General features: G+C 43.4%; 1 protein-coding gene across 1 annotated transcript in view; it reads left to right on the forward strand.

The window, feature by feature from the left end:
* CCDC87 (coiled-coil domain containing 87) overlaps positions 1 to 26,522 on the forward strand; it is a 120,245-nt gene that overhangs the window by 44,108 nt on the left and 49,615 nt on the right. The window contains exons 8-11 of the mRNA XM_040344338.1: positions 2,213 to 2,304; positions 3,589 to 3,740; positions 4,832 to 4,973; positions 18,323 to 18,523. Of these exons, the coding sequence (XP_040200272.1) occupies positions 2,213 to 2,304; positions 3,589 to 3,740; positions 4,832 to 4,973; positions 18,323 to 18,523 (587 nt within the window). The remainder of the gene's footprint in view (positions 1 to 2,212; positions 2,305 to 3,588; positions 3,741 to 4,831; positions 4,974 to 18,322; positions 18,524 to 26,522) is intronic.

Here is a 26,522-nt window from a genome sequence, read left to right on the forward strand (position 1 = left end):
GGGATTTGGTGGCTAAAAATGTACCCGATCCCCCCACCAAATCAAATACTCTTACCTTTTTTCAGGGAAAAGGTTTCTTTCCTTGTAAAAGGTGTTTTGCCTGCAAAAAGACCAACTTTAATGGTCAAAAATGTTCCAGCTTCACGTCCAATGTTACACAAAAGGAATATCAAATAAAAGACTTAATAACATGCAGAACAGAGGGTGTTGTTTATGCTCTACAATGTTCGTGCTCTCTGCAGTACATTGGTCGCACAAAAAGACCTCTATGGAAAAGGCTCAGGGAACATGTTCAAAATATTGAAAAGGGCTTTCCGAATCATAATGTGTCGCGCCATTTCGCTTCTTGCCACAATATGAATCCTAAAGATCTTAAATTTTGGGCAATTGCTAAATATAACCCCCATTGGAGAGGTAGCCATATGGTACGGACTTTAAGCCAAACAGAATCAAGATGGATACACGAAATGAGGTCTTTATCGCCCAATGGGTTAAATATAGAATTCGACCTCAATTGTTTCATCTCTGATAACTAATTAAGTATTTGTGATATTGTATATACTGAATTCCTCTCTGTATTTTTATATTTTAAATTTTAAATTTTAAAATATTTTTAAAATAATTTTAACTTTTAAATCATATCTGTAATTTATTCATAGAGCATCTATGGGTCTTAAAACCGCAATATATTTGGGATTTTTATTTTATTGTATATTTGTAAGTGTATGCTAATAATGCGATTATATTTGTGTCTAATTGATTGCTTGATAAGGTTTTTTGTAATACAAGCTGCAATATTGTGTTTAGACACTAGAGGCTGCTATGCCTTTGATGCATATCCTCAGTGTCTATTAATGCCATAATCGGTAAAGTTTTTAGATAAAGTTTTTAAACATTTAAGTTCTTATTAAAATTGCTAACATGCATTAGATATTGTGTACAATGCATGTTTAATCCTTTGAATGCCAGCAATGATGACGATGTGCAATCACTCCTTCGCTCCCGTTTTTACCTGTCAGCCTCACTGACTATAAATATCAACAGCTGAGGGCTGATGGGGAGTGACCCATGAGTAAGTCAAGTGACCATTGACGTAACGCGTGGGGGAGGAGCTACGAGCGGGACGGACAGTGGATCTGAATGAGTAGATGCAACATCAGCTGAGCGGCCCTATGGAGGATTGGTGCATTGGAGATCTATGCTTTGTTTTAACGGCGGTAGCGTGAGTGTGCCATTCTAGAGGAATATCTGTTGTTTTTTTTGGTGCCATACCATCTGTGCAATGAGCTGTCTCCTTTCCCTTTTTTCATGAGCGGTGTCTGTGTGGAGGAGATCCCCCCCATCTGTGAAGCAGGAGAGTGTGTCTGTGATCACATCGATTAATCCTATCACTGCACTGAACTGGGTGTTGTTGTTTTCGTTGAAACACTGGTGCACAGTCTATATACAATTGGACACAATTTGTGGATTTGTTTCTATATTGTTTTTTGAATCACTGTTTCAGCACGGTTGGCATAATTAAGTTAATAATTAGCGCAATATTTTTATTATACACATTTTTTACTTTGTTTGACCCACTACCAAATATTTTTGCAGCTTTTTATTATTTGGTGATTTATTAATGTTATAATTTTTGAGTATTTAATTTAGCGCTGTAGTTATTTTTCACATAGTTTAAATACTGACATTTGCATTGTTCGGCACTGAAAACTGTAATTTTAGGTACTTTTTTTTGCACTGGCAGTAAAAGATGTGGTTCTGCCAGTAAATTTTATGATTTTTGTCAGTAAATTCTCGTGCGTGATTGTGTAGACAGGGCCCCAGTGCACTGTATTGCCCGGGGGCCTATAATGCTCTTAAGATGACACTGGTCAAGCGTAAATATGCGCCCACGATACGCCGGCGTAGGCAAGTTACATCGGTCGGATGAAGCCTATTTTCAGGCGTATCTTGGTTTCTGAGTCCGGCGCATAGATACGACGGCACATATTTGCACTTACGCGGCATATCTGGAGATACGTCGGCGTAAGTGCTTTGTGAATCCGGGCCCTTGTCTTTTTTATGTCTGTCCTTGATTTGTTATAATTGTAGGATGGACAACTTTTGCTGTTAGTTGAGTTTAGCTTGTTTAGGAAAAGACACAGATACAGTTATAAGGAGCACAGGTTGTCATCCAGCACATTACCAAGTATATCTTAATGTTTTCTGACAGGTGAAGCTGTGACAACCCCATGTTCATTCAGACACGAGGAAGAGCAGAACACAGAAGAAGAAAACGGTTATGCCAAGTGCACATTGATTAAGGTTGTCTTTCTACGTAGAACCTACTTAAAAGTATTTATTGTATATTTGCAGGGCTAAAAAAAATATTTTAGGGCCTTTCTCGAAGGACTATGGGATTGTGTCCATGGCCTCCATTTGAGATACTTCCGAATTAATTCAGAATTCATTGACAGATGCATTTGACTTAAAGGTTATCTACTCTACTTTAAGCATATTTTGCTTTCCCATAGACCTGTAAGGTATTCGTTTTCATAAGTCCATTTTTGTATGGATACATGTTATGGAGTACAGAGAGAACACACATCAGTCAAGGAGCCCATTACATGCAGTAAAGGACTGGACTGAGGCCGCGTACACACGGTCGGTCCAAACCGATGAAAACGGTCTGAAGTCCAGTTTCATCAGGCCAAACCGACCATGTGTGCGGCCCATCGGTCTGTTGTCCTTCGGACAAAAATTTGAGAACTTGCTTTAAAATCGAACCGATGGACCGCTGACCGATTGGTCCAAACCAATGGTTAGTACACAAAAGCATCGGTTCAAAACCCGCACATGCTCAGAATCAAGTCGACGCATGCTTGGAAGCATTGAACTTCATTTTTTTTCAGCACGTCGTGTGTTTTACGTCGCCGCGTTCTGACCCGATTGGTTTTTGAAACGATGGTGTGTACGCACATCAGACCATCAGTCTGCTTCAGCTGTGAACCGATGAAAACGGTCCGTCGGTCCGTGTGACAGCATGTAATTTTATGTAGTATTTTTTTATACATTCTTTATTCAAACCCCTCACACTGCCTCTTGGTGGGTTTTAATGCCCCCAGAAAGTGATGGGGCTTCTTTATCATGTGACTGCTGTCATTGGCTCTCATGATCGGGAGCTCGTCCCACTGGCTACCAATCAGAAGCTGAGACCGAGAGCTGTCGGTGGCAACTCAGTCAGTATGCTGGGAGCTCACAGTGAGCATGCTTTTAGCACACAACCTCAGGCAGCCGTAGATGCATATGTGTGCTGTCCAAAAGTGCCCCTGTGCTCCTTCATCCAGAGTGGTGGCACTCTGATACAGGAGGTGTGTTACTGGCCAGATCACCAGGGGAAAACAGAGGGGGGGGGGGGGTAAAAAAAAAAAAAACGGAAACAAATGCAGCCACCACATCTAAGGATTGGTAAGCTGCAATATATTATGTTTTGGGTTAACCCATTAATGACATAGCCCTAAAAATAAATATGCAGATTTGTCATGATTTCACAGTATCTACTGAAATGGACTATCAGTAACACCTATGTTAAATGTTGAATCATTGTAGAAAAGTGTTTCTTGCCCCAATCTGAGGATCGGTGATCTGCTGGCTGATGAACTGAGGATAATATTTAGACAATATCCAGATGAATGCCCAGACATTCTAAGTAAATCACAGACAGAAGTAGAGGGAAATCCTGTATCAGATGATCTCAGAAGGTATTTAACCCCTTTTTTATGTTCATCCTATAGCAATATAATAATACAATATTTTAGTAATGGTGTGTGATGTTTAAAGGCCTTCATTTTCTTAATGTTTTCCTAAAAGGGTAAGCTTTAGAATATGTAGGTAAGGGTTAGGACACCTGCCTCACTTTGAAAAATCACACTCCCTACTGAGCCTGGTAACAACTGTCAGCAGGACAGAAAGTGATAGGAAATCTAACGTTTTCAGTTGTCTCCAGCAGATGAATAAAGTGCATGTTAGCATGGATAGCACTGGATAGTACAATTTACCAACCATTAACACCCAGTGTAAATAACCAGTAACATATTAGGTACCTGCTTATGGGTGTTCCAATAACAACTGTCAAAGAGGGAATTTATCTAATTTTGGAGGGATTCCCTCTCACTTTGTGTGTCCAAGACAGGACGTGAAGGGAAATCTCCCCAATGGCACACATATTTTGACCATACAATTCTCTATCCAAAATGAAAAACAAAGAGTTTGGCTTTAGATATACTCGAATTTACAGTTCCAGCATTAGATAGAATACATCTGACCAGTAGCAGCCCATCCATTAGAGGCGCACAGGTGCCGCCTCCCCTATCAATGCCTCCGGCCCCCTGGTCTACATTCAGGGCACTGGATACATGGATTCCAATCAGGTTTTTTTTTTGAAGCACGTGATTGAAGCCAGAGGCTTTAAAAAAGTATGGGCTAGTGGCGCAAAGCACTGCGCCCGAAGCTCACCCATTGTGTGACAATGGCCAATGGCTATTCGCTATTGTAACACTGATTTTTCTTTTGGCCAATCAGGATGTGGGTCATGAGACCTGTCACCCGATTGTCTGAAAGAGGAGAAGGGAGGAGACACCCAGGGCATAGAGGAGAGGAGGGAGGAGATTCAGGGGAAATGATAAAGCAACTGCTCACAGCCCAGAGAGAAGCAGGGGCCCAATTGACTGACAGACCAGGGGGGATGTCAACGGGTGGATTGTTTGGAGTCCTGAGAAGTACACATTATTTTGCTAAGTGATTTTGATCAGAACTGGAATTTTCCTATAAACACGTCCTTGTAATCATTTAGGTTAATAGGAGATGCCACATTGCAAAGCTCGGATCATGTAGAGAGACAGTATCCTGATGAGGAGATTCCTCCATTAATAAGTGCTATAGGTCCTGGATACAGGAATCCTGCTAAACGTCAGAAAATGGAAGCTTTGCTACAGGTAACGATATTCTATTTTTTTTTTTTTTTTTTTATGTTTTTTTTTTCTTTAAATGTAAAAACATACAGCACTGTGTCAAACATCCATTATTCAACTCATGTTGTGTGACAACTCATGATATACTCCAACAGTGTAAAGTTTTAACAGGCAATGAGGCAAAAGCATTTCTTCCAGTCATAATACAGTATGTCCAAAGAGAACTCTCATCTCAACATCTTGACCCCTATACACTTGCAATAGAGATGTATAAAAACAAAGGATAAATATATCTTGGACCAATTCAAGCGTTGCTATGCCGGGATGTCGAGCCACTGTCCCCTTTTAATTTTATACCTAGTATAAGCTCCACTATGTACAGTAATTGGATATTCTTCTCCATCGACCAATACATATTCATTTGATCAATCCATTGCAGGTTGGTAGGGCGAAGATGATCTTTCCAGGACACTAAAAACACCAAACCACAAGGGTTTTGGGAACAAGAATATGAAAGGTGAAGTCTAACTGAAAGATGACTGAACGCCAGTACTATTGTAATTCTGGACAATGCCAAAGCATATGCAACAAGTCCCCAAGGTCCCTTAACATCCACAAGTCTATCTTGGACCAATTTAGGAGTTGCTAAGCCAGGATGTTGAGCCATTGTCCCCATATTTTTTCAAACTTAGTATAAGCTCTTCTATGTACAGTGATTGGATTCTTCTCTGTAAACCAATACATATTCATTTGATCAATCTATTGCTGGTTGGAAAGGGGAAGATGATCTCTTCAGGACACCAAGAACACAAATCAAAGGGGTTTTGGGAACAAGAATATGAAAGGTAAACTCTAACTGAAAGGTGCTTGTTCTAATTCTGGACAATGCCAAAGCATTTGCAACAAGTCCCCAAGGTCCCTTAACATCCACAAGTCTATCTTGGACCATTGTCCCCATATTTTTTTCAAACTTAGTATAGGCTCCCCTATGTGCAGTAACTGGATATTCTTTTCCATCAACAAATACATATTCATTTGATCAATCTATTGTTGGTTGATAAGGTGTCAGAATGGCAGTACTGTTCTAATTCTAGACAATGCCAACATATATTCAACAAGTCCCCAAGGTCCCTAACATCTATGAAAAATGGCAGTTGGGGAAAGCCCCCTTTTAAAGAATTCAAGCCTCGTACACATGCTCGGTTTTCTCGGCAAGAACCAGCAAGAAAACTGCTGGCAGAGCTTTCTTGCCGAGTAAACCGAGCGTGTGTACAAGGCTTTCAGGTTTCTCGTCTGGAAATCTGGCCAGAATCTCGACGAGAAAAATATAGATCCTGCTCTCTATTTTCTCGTTGAGATTCTTGTCGGCCTGTTTCCCGACGAGAAACCCAAGAGTGTGTATACTTACCTGTCGCCGTGGATACCCGCGCATGCTCGAAATGACTGACGCATGCGCAGTAGCTTCTACGGCATAGGTAGGGCGAAGCAAGATGGCGGCGCCGGCATCAAATGTGACGAGCGAATGCTTGTTGTACGCGATGACGTCACTGCGTTCTTGCCTTTCAAGAGAACCGCGGTTCTTTTGAAAGGTCTGTGTGTACACTCGGGCGGCAAGAGATTCTTGCCAAGAATCTCGTCGGTAAAAACGTTTTTTTCCTGACGAGATTCTTGCCCGTGTGTACGAAGCCTCAGAGGTATAAAGTGAGTGTATATATATATATATATATATATATATATATATATATATATATATATATATATATATAGTTGGAATTATCTCTGTATGAGGTTAAGTGAAATCGTAGGCACATTACTAAGAGCAGTTAACCACTGATCTGCATCTAAGGTACCTAAGTCACCAGTCCAATGCTCTCTAGCTTTTGTTGGGTATCATATGAGATGTCTGAGTAACAACATAGAGTAGCAAGTGGAGATATAGGGCCAGATTCACGTATCTGGGCGCATCTTTGTGCGGGCATAGCGTATCCTATTTACGCTATGCCGCCGCAACTTAGACAGGCAAGTGCAGTATTCACAAAGCAGTTGCTTGGTAAGTTGCGGCAGTGTAGCGTAAATAGGCTGGCGTAAGCCCGCGTAATTCAAAGTAGGCTGGTAGGGGGCGTGTTGTATGGAAATGAATCGTGCCCCCGCGTAAATGACGCACCTAACGAACGGCGCATGCGCGCGCATGCTCAGTATCACGTCAAATTTTCTCCCTAAGTTACGCCGGCTCAATGTTTAGTCGACGTGAACGTAACCTACGCCCATAACCTGTCACGGTCTGGAGTCAGGCTCAGAGGCCAGTAGCTATAGCAGCAGAACAGGTCACCCTGGCTGATGACACGGGGTCACCTGAGGTGCGGAATCTAAGCGCTAACCGGTATTCACCAGAGCTTCTGAAGGTGAAGATGGATTTTGCTGCGTGTTAGCGCCAGGTCGCGGTCCTCAGGATTGCCCCACCAGGAGGTGAGAAAGCCGGGGTACAATAGCAGATAAGCAGGTGAGGATCAAACAGAAGCGTAGTCGATAACAAGCCAAGGGGTCGGTAATAAGTATTTGTAGGTTGGGATCAGGCAGAAGCGTAGTCGATAACAAGCCAAGTGGTCGGTAACGAGCAGTAGCAAATATGGACGGCAGCAGGGAAGACAGGAGCGAGATATAGGCTGGAGATTGCACTTCCTCCTTGCCAGAATATTGTGCTGAGACATGGCTTATATCAGGAAGTTCGTGGGAGGAGCAAGGGGTTCAAGGTTCAAGACAATCAAGACACAAGGCAGGAATGTTCAATGGATCAGATGGGTTTGTCCAGCAGATCAGACAGGGAGCTGTCCAGCATCCCAGATAGCTCAGTGAGAAGGTTCACTGCCAGACATAGCTGAGGTCCCAGGTTCAAATCCAGGTCCTGACAGTACTCCCCTCCTCCCAGGACGTCCACTGGACGTCTTAGGGCCTGGTTTGTGAGGGAACCTCTGGTGGAATTCTCTTGTTAATCTAGGAGCATGAACGTTCTGCTCAGGCTCCCAAGAATTTTCTTCTGTCCCGTATCCTTCCCATTGAACCAGATATTGCAATTTGTTCCTATAGATCCTGGAATCAAGAATTTTCTCCACCACGTATTCTTCCTCACCCTGTACCTCAACAGGTGGAGGGGGTGGAAGTGTTCTTCCAGAAAAAGTATTTTCGTGAAAAGGTTTAAGTAGCGAAATGTGAAACACAGGGTGAATCTTCATACTTGCTGGAAGTTTTAGGCGAAAGGCAACTGGGTTGATCTGGGCCAAGATCTGGAAAGGTCCCACAAACTTTTGTCCCAACTTTGCAGATGGAACATGAACCTTCAGATTTTTAGTAGATAACCAAACTTGATCACCCACATGAAAGGTAGGAAGTGCTCTGCGATGTCTATCTGCAGCCTTCTTGTAACTTTCCTGAGCTTCCCTCAAAGTCTCGATCAATTTTCCCTGGATCTCCTGTAAAGCAGTTAATCTGTTGGTAACAGCAGGAATTGGAGTTGAGATAGGGAGATCAGGGATAAAAGCTGGATGAAGCCCGGTATTTAGGAAAAAAGGGGTCTGAGAGGTGGAGCTATGTTTAGAATTGTTATAAGCAAACTCCGCTGTAGGAAGATAGTCCACCCAGTCATCCTGAAGATAACTAACAAAACATCGGAGGTACTGCTCTAACGTTTGATTGGTCCTCTCGGTCTGACCATTAGACTGAGGATGAAAAGCAGAAGATAGATTAATTGTTACTCCTAAAGCTGAGCAAAAGCTTTTCCAAAATTTTGAAGTGAACTGTACTCCTCGGTCAGAAACTACATCTTCTGGAATTCCATGTAGTCTAAAGACTTCTCGAACCATCAACTCTGCAGTTTGTTCTGCAGAGGGTACCCCCTTCACTGGTATGAAGTGAGCCATCTTAGTGAAGCGGTCAATAACAACCAAGATAGTGGTCATTTCTTTAGAGGGGGGTAAATCAACCACAAAGTCCATAGAAATTGATCCCCATGGTCTTGATGGGACAGGGAGTGGCTGGAGCAACCCCAAAGGAGAAGCTCGGGGTGTCTTATTGCGAGCACAGACCAGGCACGAGGCTACATAACTTTTGACATCTCTTTTGTACCCAGGCCACCAAAAGGAACGGGATAAAAGTTCCTCCGTCTTAGAAACTCCAAAATGTCCAGCAAGTTTGGAGTCATGAACCAACTTGAGGACTTCAACCCGAGCAACTTCAGGTACATAGAGGCGATGTGCTTGAGTCCAGAAGCCATTCTTGTAATCAAGGATGATGTTCATAGGAGGATCTTTGAGGAGTGGGTCATTCTCATACCCTTCCTTGAGAAGACTCAAGAATGCTTTAGAACTTGTGACACCTAGAAAGTTCTTTTGAGGCAGGACTGTGTATTCAGAGTTGTCTTCCTGGAGAGGCCCAGACAACATTCGTGATAAGGCATCAGCCTTACCATTCCTTGACCCAGGTCGATATGAGATAATAAAATTGAACCTGGAAAAGAATAATGACCAACGTGCTTGTCTAGAAGACAATCTCTTGGCAGAACGAATGAATTCCAGATTCTTATGATCAGTGAGAACGGTTACAGGATGCTTAGCGCCTTCCAGCAAATGCCTCCATTCAGAAAATGCTTCTTTAATTGCTAGCAACTCCTTATTCCCAATGTCATAATTTCTTTCGGCTGAAGACATTACACGAGAAAAGTAAGCACAAGGATGTAGCTGCATCTTTTCACCATGTCGTTGGGAGAGGATAGCTCCCACGGCAGAGTTTGAAGCATCCACTTCCACTATAAAAGGTAATTCAGGATTGGGATGTACCAATACTGGTGCAGAAGTAAAAAGAGTTTTTAACTTTCCAAAAGCAGCCTGTGCCTCAGATGACCACACAAAGGGCACCCCTTTCTTTGTTAGCTGGGTAATTGGAGCTATCACCTTAGAGAAGTTCCTTATAAATTTTCGGTAAAAGTTGGCAAACCCGACAAATCGTTGGATTTCCTTAATGTTTCCGGGGGCAGGCCAATCTACCACTGCTTTAATCTTCTCAGGATCCATGCCCACACCATCTGGAGAAATAATATACCCTAAGAACTGGATCTGGGTTTGTTCAAACTCACATTTCTCCAATTTGATGTAAAGTCGATTCTGCCTTAATCTTTCAAAGACAATGCAAACATGCTTGCGGTGCTCTTCCAGGTTATCAGAAAAGATAAGGATGTCATCCAGATAAGCAATGACAAATTGGTCCAACAGATCTCGAAAAACATCATTTATGAAGTGCTGAAAGGTCGCAGGGGCATTGCAGAGACCAAAAGGCATGACCAAGGACTCAAAATGCCCATATCTGGTTCTAAAGGCGGTTTTCCATTCATCTCCTGAACGAATACGGACCAGGTTATATGCCCCCCGTAGGTCAAGTTTTGTAAACACTTTGGCAGAACGAAGTCTTTCCAACATTTCCGAGATCAAGGGGAGTGGATAACGGTTTTTAATTGTGACCTTATTCATGTGCCTGTAATCAATGCATGGACGCAAGGTGGAGTCTTTCTTTTCAACAAAGAATAGAGCTGCTCCTGCAGGAGATGTTGAGTGTCTAATAAAACCCTTTTCTAAATTTTCATCAAGCCACTCCCTGAGCACTTTTAATTCAGGTTCTGAGAGATTAAAAAGGCGGCCAAAAGGTATTTCGGCCCCTGGAAGCAGCTCAATGGGGCAATCGTATGGGCGATGAGGAGGTAATTGATCTGCATTTTTCTTATCACAGACATCCCGGAATGCATGGTATTGTGGAGGCAAGTCGTCATATGACTGGGTAGTTACCACACCAACTTGCAATTCCTTGACCAGCGGAGAACTTGTTTGATAAGATTCCCTACAGTGTTCCTTGCAGTGGGAGGATGTGAAATCTATGGTCCGTGCTCCCCAGTTGATAGAGGGATTGTGAGTGGAGAACCACGGAATGCCCAAAATGATGGGAAATTTGGGTGATGTGATCAACTGAAAGCTGATGGTCTCACGATGATCCGCCTCAAACTGGATTACCAAAGGAACGGTTTTATGGGTACCAGGTCCTGAGGATAAGGGTGAACCATCAACTGTCTCCATCTCAATAGGAGAAGATGTATTTATGGCTTGAATGTTATTGTGGTGGGCAAACTCTATATCCATAAAGTTTCCTCCAGCCCCAGAGTCCAGCATAGCAGAGCAGGGGATTTCACGGCCCTCAGAAATTAGCTTAATGGGCATGACAAAATGAGTTAATAAAGAATTAACCTTATTTGCTTCCTGAATTAAAGGAGAGACGGACTGAGAAATTGAGTTTATTTGTTCAGATACTGTAATATCTGTTGCTGCAATTGTTCTTTTAAATTTATTGGGACAATTAACTGCGTAATGTCCGGAGTCTCCACAATAAAGACATAAGTTCTCTGAACGTCGTCTTTCTTTCTCCTGAGTAGTAATAGATCTTTTAAGAGCATCCACCTGCATAGGTTCAGGAGTGTCAGAATCAGGAGTAAATCTTGAAACCTTAGGAGGATACTGAGTAGTAGAAAAACGCATGCCACCATTACTGCCTAAGATTCCCAGTCTCTCCTTTCTCCTTTCAGTAAGTCTTTGATCAATTCGAATACACAATTTAATAAAAGCCTCAAGGTCATCAGGACTTTCTACTCTGGCAAGCTCATCTTTTACTTGTTCCGCGAGTCCTTGACGGAACTGACTCTTTTGTGCTGCTGGATTCCAATTGGTATCTGAGATCCAGCGTCGAAATTCAGTTGTGTACTCTGCAACAGAGCGTCTACCCTGCCGTAAATTGTGCAATTTTGCCTCAGCAGTAGTGCAGCGGTTAGGATCATCGAAAACTTGGTTCATCGCAGTCACAAAAGAATTGAAATCATCCAGGACGACATCATTAGTGTTGCTCACGAATATTCGCATTGCGAATATTCGACTCGAATATAGCATATTCGAGAAATCGCGCTATATTTCGAATTTCGCGGTGAATATTCGCAATTCCGAATATTCGCATTTTTTCAATTTGATTTTTAAAACAGATCACATCCTATCGACGTCTAAAAGCATTGCTGGTATGATTAGAGACCCTGGGCCGAGTAGCTAAGCTGAGGCGATCCTTTTATGTTGCCAAATTGAAAAAAAAAAAAATTGCGATTTTTCGCTATTGCGAATGCGAAAATGATTGCGAATTTTCGATAACTGTGGTAGGAGAACTCTGATTGTCTCTGATGCAAAAGGGGGGGGGCTTTGTGTATGTGTATGTTATGAATATTTGTATGTTTGATATTATTTTTTTTTTGTAAGAAGGAAAAAATTGTGCATACCTTAAAAAAAGGGGAGAATACAGCAGCAACTCAAAAATTTTATACAACATAAATTAATACAAGACAGAAAATGGAGTCGCTCTACAAGAATAAAAAATATGTCTAGTGACAAGACATGTGGGCAAATTATAAAATAAGCAAGCGCAAATAACTTGTGAAATACACAGTGAAACAAATATATAAAGAAATATAGTCCCAATAATAGAAAAATAATCTTTCATAAAAATGTCTTTGATATGTGAAGTGAAAAAAAGTCCAAAGCATGCAGCATGAACGTGTTCAATCTTCAAGGTGTTTGATTGACAAACGGCTGTGACAGATGGATAGAGTAAAGAATCACCACCAATGCAAAACACTTTTTATTTTGTATTGTAAAATATCACGAATATTCTGAGCCAATCAGAGTGCTCCTTCTGCATTTGCCGAATATTCGCAATTATTTTGTATTGTAAAATATCAAGAATATTCTGAGCCAATCAGAGTGCTCCTTCCGCATTTGCCGAATATTCGCAATTATTTTGTATTGTAAAATATCACGAATATTCTGAGCCAATCAGAGTGCTCCTACAGCATTTGTCGAAATTGCGCAATAAATATCGCATTCGCATGTTGCGATATTTCGATAAAATATCACGAATATTCTGAGCCAATCAGAGCGCTCCTCCAGCATTTCTCGAAATTGCGCAATAAATATCGCATTCGCATGTTGCGATATTTCGATAAAATATCACGAATATTCTGAGCCAATCAGAGTGCTCCTACCGCAGTTATCAAAAAATCGCAATTATTTTCGCATTCGCAATAGCGAAAAATCGCAATCATTTACTTTCGATAAAATATCACGAATATTCGAATTTAGCGAATATATCTCGAATATTCGAATATATATTCGAGATATATCGCGAAATCGAATATGGCATATTCTGCTCAACACTAGACATCATCTTTCTCCACATAAGGGGAGGCCCAGGCTAAAGCTTCCTCAGTCAGGAGGTTGATAATAAACAGCACCTTTTTCCTGTCCGAAGTAAATGCAGCAGGTTGCATCTGAAAGTATATGCGACATTGATTAAGGAACCCTCTATAATGGCGGCGGTCTCCGTTAAACTTAAGTGGTAGGGGCATTCGTGTATTAGTATCTACGGCAGCAGTGTCTCGAGCACGAAAGTCACGCAATTGTTTATTCATATCAAGGATTTCTTCTTGTAGTGCTTTCACTTCAATTTGTAACTCAGAACATTTTTCCTGGTAGTTAACAGCAAACGTCTGCAACTCAGCGATTTGCACCCTGAGAGGAGCTACAGCAGCTGCTACAACGGCCTCCATGTTTTGGGCCAGAATATTCTGTCACGGTCTGGAGTCAGGCTCAGAGGCCAGTAGCTATAGCAGCAGAACAGGTCACCCTGGCTGATGACACGGGGTCACCTGAGGTGCGGAATCTAAGCGCTAACCGGTATTCACCAGAGCTTCTGAAGGTGAAGATGGATTTTGCTGCGTGTTAGCGCCAGGTCGCGGTCCTCAGGATTGCCCCACCAGGAGGTGAGAAAGCCGGGGTACAATAGCAGATAAGCAGGTGAGGATCAAACAGAAGCGTAGTCGATAACAAGCCAAGGGGTCGGTAATAAGTATTTGTAGGTTGGGATCAGGCAGAAGCGTAGTCGATAACAAGCCAAGTGGTCGGTAACGAGCAGTAGCAAATATGGACGGCAGCAGGGAAGACAGGAGCGAGATATAGGCTGGAGATAGCACAATATTCTGGCAAGGAGGAAGTGCAGAGACATGGCTTATATCAGGAAGTTCGTGGGAGGAGCAAGGGGTTCAAGGTTCAAGACAATCAAGACACAAGGCAGGAATGTTCAATGGATCAGATGGGTTTGTCCAGCAGATCAGACAGGGAGCTGTCCAGCATCCCAGATAGCTCAGTGAGAAGGTTCACTGCCAGACATAGCTGAGGTCCCAGGTTCAAATCCAGGTCCTGACATAACCATTCACGGATGACTTACGCAAACGATGTAAAATACGACGCTGTTCCGACATTTCCGACGTCCATACCTTAACATGACTTACCCCTGCTTTATGAGGGGTAAAGTTACGCCGGCCGTACGCCTTACATATACAGCGTATTTTAATACGCCGGGCGCAAGTACGTTCGTGAATCGGCGTATCTAGCTCATTTGCATATTCAACGCTGGAATATACGGAAACGCCCCTAGCGGCCAGCGTAAATATGCACCTAAGATACGATGGCCGTACTTAGGACAAATTCTGGCGTATCTGATTCTTTGAATCAGGCGCCGAGATACGACGCCTCACATTCGGACTTACGACGGCGTATCTGGAGATACGCCGTCGTAAGTCCTTTGTGAATCTGGCCCATAACCTTTAGACTATGTAGTTCATGTGATTAGGAAGGGAGAAAGGTCAATTCTATAAAATCTGTTATACCTTTGTAACTGGGTGTTATGTCTCAGTTGTAAGGCCTCGTACACACGACGGGACATGTCCGATGAAAACGGTCCGCGGACCGTTTTCATCGGACATGTCCGCTGGCGGATTTTGGTCTGATGGCTGTACACACCATCAGACCAAATTTCCCGCGGACAGCGAACGCAGTGATGTCGCCGCGACGATGACGCGTCGACGTGCGCGACCCTGGAAGGTCAATGCTTCCACGCATGCGTCGAATCACTTTGACGCATGCGAGGGCTTTCGGCCGAGCGGACATGTCCGGTGAGTCGTACAGACGACCGAACATGTCCGACGGACAGGCTTCCAGCGGACATGTTTCTTAGCAGGCTAAGAAACATTTGTCTGCTGGAAACCTGTCCGATCCGCCGGAAAATTGTCCGGTCGGCCGTACAGACGACCGAAGATGTCCGCGGAAACTGGTCCGCTGGACCAGTTTCAGCGGACATGTTCGGTCATGTGTACGAGGCCTAAGAATCAGTAAAACATGGTGTTAGAGAGCTGAAATCGCTGCTGTAGCTGCTTGAATAATTTAGCTATTGGGGCCTCATTAAGGTTGAGAACCACTGCACTAGCAACAAAACACTCACCTTTCTTCTTAGGATGCTGTGTTCACAACCAGATTTCAGTTTTGTGCCCTCATATATAATTCCTTTGTGACTGAACAGACAATAATTTATTTATATTTTAGTACACCTTTTATATAGAACCTATAACTGCCACATGCTCTAGCAATAGTTAATTGCAGATCCACACAGTGTAATCATGTATATACAATATGGAGGTAAGTACATTCCAGGTTCTTCAAAACAAAAGATATTTAAAGTCTCATGCCTTGTACACATGATCGGTTTTCCCGATGGGAAAACTGCCATGTTTGCTTTTGGTCTGGAAAAATGCTGGCCATGTGTATGCTCCATAGCAGTTTTCCCGTCAGGAAAACTGCGAGAACTTGTTCTCTTTTTTCCTGCCGCGATTCTCAGCGTTTTTTTGCTCTGCAGTTTTCCTATAGGAAACACTGCAATGGAGCATAAACACGCTTGGTTTTCCCAACCAAAGCTGTCATGGCAGTTTTCCTGTCGGGAAAATCGGTCGTGTGTACACAGGAAAAAGCAACCAAGCAGGTTCTCGGTTTTTCCCTTGGTTTTCCCGGCGGACTTTTGACTGCCAGGAAAACCGATCATGTGTACGAGGCATTACAGTTTTTCCTTTAGCAAGAACCCAAATCCTGAGTAGAAAAGTCTGTTCTCTGCCATCTTGCTGTACAAAAAAAGACCCTTGTCCTCCGAGTGTATAAGCAGAAGCACCTCTGCAGAGGTCTGAAATGTCCCCCTGCTGAATCAGAACTAGAGCTCTCCAATCAGCAGGGAGCATAAGCCTAGCTGATGGAGAGCTCTGGGTCAGAAAGAAGCATGTTGGACCTCTACAGAGACCACAGCTTCGACAAAAAATCAAGGGTTTTTTCTGCTGCATGCTGGCAGGTGACAGGCCTTTCATTCAGGCTGTGGCTAATATATATATATAAAAAAAAGTGGAGCAGCCAGACCCTGGAGTTACTGTTTATGGAAACCAATCAACTTTTAACTTTAGCTTGTTCAGTTAGGCTACATTTGCATAGAAGATGCCAGCGGTTGCAAACCAGTTGTAAACGCTGCTTACACACAGAGGGGTTGATTTACCAAATGCAAATAGGCTGTGCACTCTGCAGGGGCATTTTCTCCACGGCTTTATAAATACAGTAAGGCCGGGTACTCACGAACAAACATGTACGGTGAAAGCGGTCCGTCGGACCGTTTTCACCGTACATGTCTGCCAGAGGGCTTCTGTACGATGGTTGTACACACCATCGTACAGAAGTCCGCGCGTAAACATTCGACGCATGCGAGGGACGGCGGGCGCCTGGACATGTACGGTAGGTCTGTACTGACGACCGTACATGTCCGAGCGGGCAGGATTCCAGCGGACGGTTTTAAAACACGTCCAGGAATATTTGTCTGCTGGGAAAAGGCCCGGCGGGCAAATGTTTGCTGGAATTCGGCCCGCTCGCGCCTACACACGACCGAACATGTATGCTGAAACAGGCCCGCGGACCAGTTTCAGCATACATGTTTGGTCGTGTGTACGGGGCCTTAAGCTTCACTTTGCAAAGAATACCCAATTACATACTTCTATATTTTTGTTAGTGTATTAAATGAAGTTCAAGTAACCCTGTCACTATGAGGTTACTATAACAAAAAACACCCGCTGTGTAAAGAAAAGAGGCATTATATGTACTTTTCAGGTGACCTGTGTCTTGAAACGCTGCCTTTTGATGGTATTGTATTAGTCGGAAGTACAGAAACCATTGCGCAGGGGGACAAGTTTCAATCCATTTCGACTACTGGGAAAATTCATTGTATGTAATTATATACAGTAGATACATATAAAATGACATAATATACAAGATTTTTAAAAGAAAATTATTAGACACTTGTAAAATTTACATCAAGCAGATCTCTTTTACATGTGGACACATCAGGTTAAAATATAATTGAAAAGACAGTACATTCCCTTTAACCACTTACCCCCCGGACCATATTGCTGCCCAAAGACCAGAGTACTTTTTGCGATTCGGGACTGCGTCACTTTAACAGACAATTGCGCGGTCGTGCGACGTGGCTCCCAAACAAAATTGGCGTCCTTTTTTTCCCACAAATAGAGCTTTCTTTTGGTGGTATTTGATCACCTCTGCGGTTTTTAGTTTTTGCGCTATAAACAAAAATAGAGCGACAATTTTGAAAAAAAATAATATTTTTTACATTTTGCTATAATAAATATCCCCCAAAAATATATAAAAAAATATTTTTTTTCCTCAGTTTAGGCCGATACGTTTTCTTCTACATATTTTTCGTAAAAAAAAATCGCAATAGGCGTTTATTGATTGGTTTGCGCAAAAGTTATAGCGTTTACAAAATAGGGGGTATTTTTATGTCATTTTTATTATATTTTTTTTACTAGTAATGGCGGCGATCAGCGATTTTTTTTTTCCGGTACTGCGACATTATGGCGGACACTTCGGACACTTTTGACACATTTTTGGGACCATTGGCATTTTTATAGCGATCAGTGCTATAAAAATGCATTGGATTACTATAAAAATGCCACTGGCAGTGAAGGGGTTAACACTAGGGGGCGGGGAAGGGGTTAAGTATGCCTGGGTGTGTTCTTACTGTGGGGGGGGGGGGGGTGGCCTCACTAGGGGAAACACTGATCCTCGGTTCATACATTGTATGAACCGAAGATCAGCATTTCCCCTGCTGACAGGACCGGGAGCTGTGTGTTTACACACACAGCTCCCGGTCCCCGCTCTGTACCGAGCGATCGCGTGTGCCCGGCGGCGATCGCGCCCGCCGGGCACACGCACGGGAGTCGTGCGTGGGCGATCGCGCGCGCCCCTAGTGGCGGCTGGGAGAGAGGACGTCATATTACGTGCTCTCGCCCAGCAGAGCCACCTTGTGGACGTATAATGACGGTGCGCCGTCGGCAAGTGGTTAAATAAATGTGTACTTCTCTTCCACAGAGTTTTAATAAGAAATCAGAAGATCCTAAAGAAATAGAGAAGACAAAGACAAGCTCCTATCCACAGGCCTTCACAGTTGATGTCCAGGTCCCTAACAGGCCATTAGTAAGGAGAGCTGATATCCAGGCCTCTGACAGAGTATTTATACACTTAACAGAAATTCAGAAATACCCACCGATATACAATGACTTTGCATCAGAGGTATGTATTACACCTCTTCCACATACTGTACATATATGATAGAAATGCAGGCAAATCATCTTTTCCTGACTGGCTCCATGGCAGCATACGTGTGGGTTAGCCCCGCCTCCATAACTACCCAATAGGACCCCTCCCCTATAAATCTTAGCTGTGGGCTCTCAGCCTTGTTCCTTTTTTGTCCTCCTCCGTAGGACCATGTGTTTGGTTCTTCTACCCAAAAAAAAAAAAAAAAAAAATAACATATACACAACTCATCCTTTGATCAAGCTCGGCCAATGATTTCTCCAATAAGCCTTGTCTGTTAAGCAGGGTATGGAATGCATGGAATAGCGCTGAAGTTATGGAGTCTATTGCGCAAGATTGGTATGCCTAGCGGTGCAGGTAGCCTTCTTTTATCTAAAGACCGGTGTGTGTCCCTGGCCGAACGGATCATGGTGGTGATGGTGAGCAGTATCGTTTCTTTTTTCATGGCAGCAGTGTTTATGTTTGTGGTTTGTTTTTCCTTGTTTGTTTAAAGTCTTTACTTGCCCTGTGAGCGTCTGGTTCCCTTGCGTTCCAGCCGCCGCTCCCTCTGACTTCCGGGTTCTGTCTGCGTTCTACACAGACAGACCAGGACTGAAAGCGAGGCCTGGCTCACACGCGAGCGAGGCCTGGCTAGCGCATGCGCGAGACTCGACTCGCGCATGCGCACTGGTTACGGCTGACGCGGTCATGGCGTCATACGCCCAGCCCTTAAAGCAGAGCGAGAGACATGTGTACACCGGGGGCGTGCGTTCGTACGGCGGTTCCCGGTGTACTGTCCTGTCCACATCTAGGTAAGTGTTTCTGGTGCGGTTTTGGCTAAAAACCTTCCTCATGTTTCTACTTGACATCTTGTCACTTTCCTGTTACAGTGTCTATTCAAAGCTACATGGACATCTCTTTGCCTCTCAGTGGCCAGCCCTCCCTCAACAGGTATGGCTAAGGGGAAAACTATGTTTTCTGCACCTGCTGGGGGGGAAGAGAGTGGAGTATAGGGACATAGTGTGACTATTTGTGTTTCTTCTTCTCTTTATCTCAGCCCTTCTAGGTCTGACCAGCAGCATAATGAGTCCCACGGTCGCAGCAGGTCTTCTAGGTCACATCACCGGCACTCATCCTCCGGACACCATAGTTCATCCAGAACTGGTCATGCTAGTAGAAGTACTCCTCATCTCTCCCCCCATGATGAAAGATTGGAAAATTCTTGCTGGGGGTGCAAGGCTTCGTTATCTATTAACAAATCCCTTTGTGATCACTGTTTCTCTAAAGTAGCCAATGAAAGGGGAGGTGTAGATAAACACCTGGAAGCTCTTGTCAAAAGGGTCGTGGATAAATCCCTGCAGGAGAGAGATACTATAATACAGCAGGACTCTCCTATAGACCCAATGATTCCCTTATTGGATCAGGGACATTTACATGAGGTCTTCGCAGCCACTCAGGCCAGCCAGTCGGCTGCTTCTCCTTCAGAAAGTGGTTCAGAATTGGAGGATGCAGTAATAGGCTTTGATTATGCCTTAGTCCCTGCCTTAGTGAAAGCTATTGAGGAAGCCTTGAATTTGGAGGATCCAGCTACTTCCCCCCCTAAACAGAGAAAACTCTTTAAACAGCTCAACAAGGAGCGACATTATTTCCTGTTTATTACGGAGATAGGCGCCATTATTTCCAATGAGTGGAGTAAACCTGATAAAAAAGGCTCTATGCAGTCGAAGATAACAAAATTATATCCCTTCAAACAAGAAGATGTGACCCATCTTGAAGCTGCCCCGTCAGTGGACGCAGCGTTGATGCGTTTGGTGAAGTATGTGACCCTTCCCTTGGAAGACACAGTTTCTTTTAAAGATCCTTTGGAAAGACGGATCGATTCGGACGTAAAGAGAATCTACTTGACAGCAGGGTCCGCTTGTAAACCCATTCTGGCTATAGCAGCTGCCTCAAAAGCCTTAGAAGCCTGGTCTGACAGTGTTAATGATTCCTTGAGAAGCATTTCTGAGGACACAGCTAAAAATTCTCCTATCTAGGAAATTAGGCTAGCGTCCGCTTTCTTGGGGGAGGCCTCTATTGATATTACTCGCCTAGTGGCCAGGGTGATGTTGTCGGCAGTCACTGCCCGCCGTGCTTTGTGGCTCCGTCCATGGTCTGCGGATGCAGCCTCAAAGCAGGCTTGGTGCCGTATTCCCTTTGAGGGCGGGTCCCTCTTTGGCAATAAACTCGATAGTGCCATCTCTCGGGCCACGGGAGGTAAGTCGGGGTTTCTCCCTCAAGACAGGCGTTTACAGAATCAAAAACGCACCTTCTTCAGACCACAGAATACAGATCGCTGGAGAGATGCACGCAACTATAGACCCGGTCGTGAATTCTCTAGACCATGGAGGTCCAGACAACCTCCCTTTAAGAAGCAAACTAAAGGCACTACTTCTAACAGCCAGGAATCTACGAAGTCTTTTTGAGGTTGGGCCCGCCCAAACATTTCAGGTGGGGGCTCGCCTTTCCCACTTTCGGCATGTTTGGGCGGCCTCTATTCAGGACTTCTGGACCATCAAGACGGTCTCGTCAGGCCACACTTGGATCTTCAACAGCGTCCCCAGGCTCAGGTTTGTTCCCACGAACCTTCCAGGCACAGAAGAGAAAAGACAAATCCTTTTGGCCTACGTGAACTCTTTATTAATTCAAGGCGCAGCTGTCAGTGTACCAAGAACAGAACGAGGCGAAGGCATGTATTCCCCTTTATTTCTAGTGCAGAAAAAGAACGGTACTTGGAGACCAGTAATAGACCTAACTCATCTCAACCGGTTTATTCGGAAAGAAAAATTCAAGATGGAATCTCTGTTAACCATCCAACAGTCGGTCCATCCAGGGGATTGGTTAGTGTCAATAGATTTGAAAGACGCTTATTTTCATGTTCCGGTGGCAATAGTTTTTCAAAATACCTCCGCTTCTCGGTAGACGACCAGCACCTACAGTTCACCTGCCTACCCTTTGGCCTCACGACCTCACCCCGGGTGTTCTCCAAAGTCCTGCTAGCTGTCGTAGCCCTTTTGCGGGTGAAAGGAGTTCGTCTTCATCATTATTTAGACGATCTATTGCTACTAGCCCAAGACAGAAATCAACTGATAGAACAGAGAGATCTAGTAATTACCACTCTGCAAGAGTTCGGATGGCTAATAAATGTGGAGAAAAGTCATCTAGTCCCATCACAGACCCTAGTGTTTTTGGGTGCCCTCTTCAACACATCAATAGGCACCATCTCATTACCGGAGGAAAAAGTTACCACGATCAGAGGCAGGATCCGCAAAGCACTCGCTGCTCCTCAGCTATCTGCCCTTCATTGTCTGAAGTTAATCGGTACCATGTCAGCCACCATTCCAATGGTGAAATGGGCCCAGTGGCATACTCGTCCATTCCAGAAAGGATTTCTCCAACAATGGGTCTCCTCCAGGAAGAGTCAGCACATCACGATCACTCAATCTATGAGAGGATCTCTTCTATGGTGGCTTCAGGGGAAGAATCTCCGCAACTGCCATTCAATTCGTCCCATCACTTGGGTTACAATAACATCAGATGCCAGCAATCTGGGCTGGGGCGCCCATTGCCTTTCAGAGATAGCTCAAGGCAGATGGAGCACACCCTCTCACGGAATTGTTTCCAACATACTGGAACTACGAGCCGCCTTTCAAGCACTCCTGTCCTTCAGCCATATATTGACAAAATGTTCAGTGATGCTCAGGCTGGACAATACGACCGCAGTGGCCTACATAAGGAAACAGGGTGGAACTCGCAGTTGGACCCTACTTCGAGAAGTAGAACCAATTATGAACTGGGCCCAGAAGAATCTGGCCAACATCTCGGCAGTATACATTCCGGGGATTCAGAATGTTCAAGCGGACTTCTTATCTCGAGTCCAGTTGGACAACAACGAATGGTCCCTACACACAGATGTGTTCAATTGGCTTCTAACCTTGGGAATATCCCCAGAAGTGGATCTATTTGCGTCCCCGCGCAACCACAAGTTGATGAAGTATTATGCGAGGGGCAGGGATCCCCAAGCCTATGGGATAGACGCTCTCACGGATCAATGGAGATTTCAAAAAGCTTACGCCTTTCCACCAGTCGCTGTGATCTTTCGGTTCCTTCACCGGCTCAAGTCAGAGAATGCGGAAATCCTCGCAGTGATCCCCTTTTGGCCAAATAGGCCCTGGTTCTCTCTCCTATCGCTCCTCAGCTATCGGGACCCAATCCCTCTCCCCCCCAGACCAGATCTTCTCTCCCAAGGCTCAATATGGCACCCATGTCCAGCTCGTCTGCACCTCAGGGCGTGGTTCTTGAGAGGGGAAGGCTTAAAGCACTAGGTTGTCCAGAAGAAGTCATGTCAACCCTGCTTAACGCCAGGAGAAATAGTACCAACAGAGTGTATGAACGTATTTGGTTAAAATTTTCAGACCACATGTCGTCGAGGTCCAACCCTCCTAGCTCCCCAGAGGTTCAAGATATACTTAGCTTCCTACAAACGGGCTTGGTCTTACCTTTAGCAGTCAGTTCTCTCCGAGTGCAAGTCTCAGCCATCTCTGCGTTTACAGGGATCTCTTGGGCTAACCATCCCTTGGTTCGCCAGTTTTTCAAAGGTGCCATTCGGCTCAGGCCCCAAAGAAAACCGAGGTTTCCCAAATGGGATCTACCTCTTGTTCTGGACTATCTTACCTCGATCAGCTCTAATCCGGATAAACCTCTTTCAGCTAGAGACCTTACTCTCAAAACCATCTTTTTAGTTGCAGTCACTTCAGCTAAGAGGATCTCCGACATAAGAAATCTGGGTTCAAAAGAACCATTCCTGACCTTCTTTCCTGACAGAGCAGTATTAATTCCTATGCTGGGCTCAAATCCTAAAGTGACATCCATTTTTCATGAAAATCAGGAAATTGTCCTGCCCACCTTTGGGTTATCTGAAGATCAAAGTGTTCATCCCCTTGATGTAGGACGCACATTAAATCTATATCTAGAAATGACAAGTTCTTTCAGGCAAACAGACTTTCTTTTCGTCCTTCTCCATGGGAAGAATAGAGGAAAGCGGGCATCAATCAGATCCATCTCAACTTGGATAGTTCAGACCATCCAGAGGGCATATAAAGAGAAGGGCCTGGCTCCTCCAGAGGCAGTAACTGCACATTCAACTAGGAGCATCTCGACTTCTTGGGCAGCCTCACGACATGTCGCACCTGAAGTTATATGCAGAGCGGCTTCGTGGTCTTCAATTAATACTTTTGTCTCTCACTACTGTATTGAACCGGCTGCTTTGTCTTCCTTAAGTTTTGGTTTACAAGTGCTGTCGGTGGACAGTGTTAAATAAATTTATGTTCTCAGCATTTTTGCCCACCCGGGTTTCTTTTTGTGAGTTATTTCCCACACGTATGCTGCCATGGAGCCAGTCAGGAAAAAGGAAAATTTATTACCAAATACTTACCGTAATTTTCCTTTCCTGATAGGCTCCATGGCAGCAGGAGTCCCTCCCAAAATGCGTGGAGTAGGATAGTTACGGAACAAAGCTGAGAGCCCACAGCTAAGATTTATAGGGGAGGGGTCCTATTGGGTAGTTATGGAGGCGGGGCTAACCCACACGTATGCTGCCATGGAGCCTATCAGGAAAGGAAAATTACGGTAAGTATTTGGTAATAAATTTTCCTTTTTATTTGAAATGAAACCCATAAAAAAATGACAGAAGCTGTGTTTTTCAAGTACTTGACTTATTATTTCTCTATGTGGTCTATGCCCAACGAATTCACAGGTATCGGAGTCTTGTATACCCTTCAGAATACCTTCCAAGCCAACCCCATCAGTGTTTGTAACTGTTAGGACTTTCATCTATGAATTTTAATTAACCCCAAAATGTTTGCATTGTGATCCTGACATCAAATGTTTATACAGTATGTAGGTAATGAGGAAATTGCATATAAAGAAATTGTATTACCCATTGCACACACCACATTTTAAAAATTGGTCTGCATATGCAGGTGTATATATGTATGCATTAAAAAACTTTATTCTAGAAGTACCTACTATATACATTATGTCAAATAAGGAAAAAAAATAACCAAGATATTGGAACACTAGGCGAATGCTGTAATTTGTGACCACATTTGCTTTTCAATAGCTAAAGACGATAAAGGCCCCTGGCTTTAAAAAGTTCAGAAACACCAGTTCAGTTCAATTTATACAAAGTACACCAGAAATACCATGACATACCTGCAGATGGCAGTCATTAATCACAGAAAAGTCTAGTAAACCTTGCTCATTAAAGATCAGTATGTCCTGAATAATACAACAAATGGCATTACCGATGATCTCTATAAGTACTACTTTGAGTTAAGCAATGCAGAAATTTGTCTTATAAAAAAAACACTTTTTTTTTTTTTTTTTTTTAGTTCAGCATATGACTTTCCTATTAAAGGTATCCTAGAAACACTTGTTAATATCAGTCAACGTCAAAGTGGTGGTTTGGTTAATACAAGTTTATTTGGTTTGCAGCGATCTTCACTTTAGTGAACTAGCCTGGGGGTAATGTACTGCTCCGGTCCCTAGAGTACTGCAGATAATGCTGGAGATGGTGTGTATCTCCGGGTGAGAGAATGTAATGTTGCAGATTTTATATGTATACCAGTCATGCACAACTTTGTTAATGATCATAAAATAAGAGTCATACAAGGTCAAAGTTTTTTTTTTTTTTTACAGCAAATTTTAATAGCAGGCATGAACCTTGTACAAGATTATGAATTTTAACTTATTTGATCATTTCACAGCTTTAACTATACTTTTATAGAACCTATACTGTTTTATATAATATAGTGTTGCCAACCTACCAGATTGAAATTTACTGACACAACACACAAAATTTACTGGCACAGCCAAGTTTTTATTGGCATTTCTAATAGTTACAAAACGAACGTTTTAGGTGCAAATTTCAGTATTTAGGGCACAGACAAGTACAATATGCAATATAATTTATAATATTAAGGCAAAAAGCATTTTTATTATTTTATTTTCGATATAGTAACTAAGTAGCTCAGGGACAGGACTCAGGAGGGCAAGACATTAGAATGGGCAGGCACACACACATAAAATTTACTCTAACAGAAACACGGACAGCAGAGTGCAGCAGCACAGATGATGATGACACTTTGCCGACATGACACGTCCCCTCCTGAGTCACAGTGACAGTCTTTTTTTCATGGCAGGTGGTTCCTTCACTCCACTCCAGTCCAAACAGCATAGGTGTGCACAGCCTATTGCATTAGGGTGTGCACCCTTAGCCATGACTAAGCACTGACTGTCAGTGCGAAACGCGTCGGCTATACTGTATTTTGTTGGTTTGCAGTGACTGTATGTACAGTTGAAAAATAAAAGACATCTCTTTTTAAGTGATTTTGGAGTGCGGCTGTCCAGTTTTCGTCCTTCTAATTTGCAAGCCAAGTGCCATACAGATCAAAGTATATGAATCTTCCTGAGCATTCACAGAAATGCCTGCTATCACACCAGAACCTAACCACATCTCAAAGTAGATAATTTCCTTTACATCCCTTCCCCTTTAACCACTTGCTTACTGAGCACTTATACCCTCTTCCTGCCCAGGCCAATTTTCAGCTTTCAGGGCTCTCACACTTTGAATGACAATTGTGTGGTCATGCAACACTGTACCCAAACAACATTTTTATCATTTTTTTTGGAGACAGAGCTTTCTTTTGGTAGTATATAATCACCAATGTTTTTTTTATTTATGTTTTGCTAAACAAACAAAAAAAGACTGAAAATTTAGAAAATAAATAAATAAAGGTTTTTCATCCTATGTTATAACCCTTTGCAAATGGGTAATTTTTCTCCTTCACTGATGTGCACTGATTAGCAGCACATGGGGACGCTAAGGGGACGTCTCACGGACTCTGCAATCACACTCTGTAGCCGTCTTTCCGCTATAGCGTGGATGGTAAGTGGG

This window comes from Rana temporaria, chromosome 3 (genome assembly GCF_905171775.1).
Source record: "Rana temporaria chromosome 3, aRanTem1.1, whole genome shotgun sequence".
In the NCBI taxonomy this organism is placed as follows: Eukaryota; Metazoa; Chordata; class Amphibia; order Anura; family Ranidae; genus Rana; species Rana temporaria.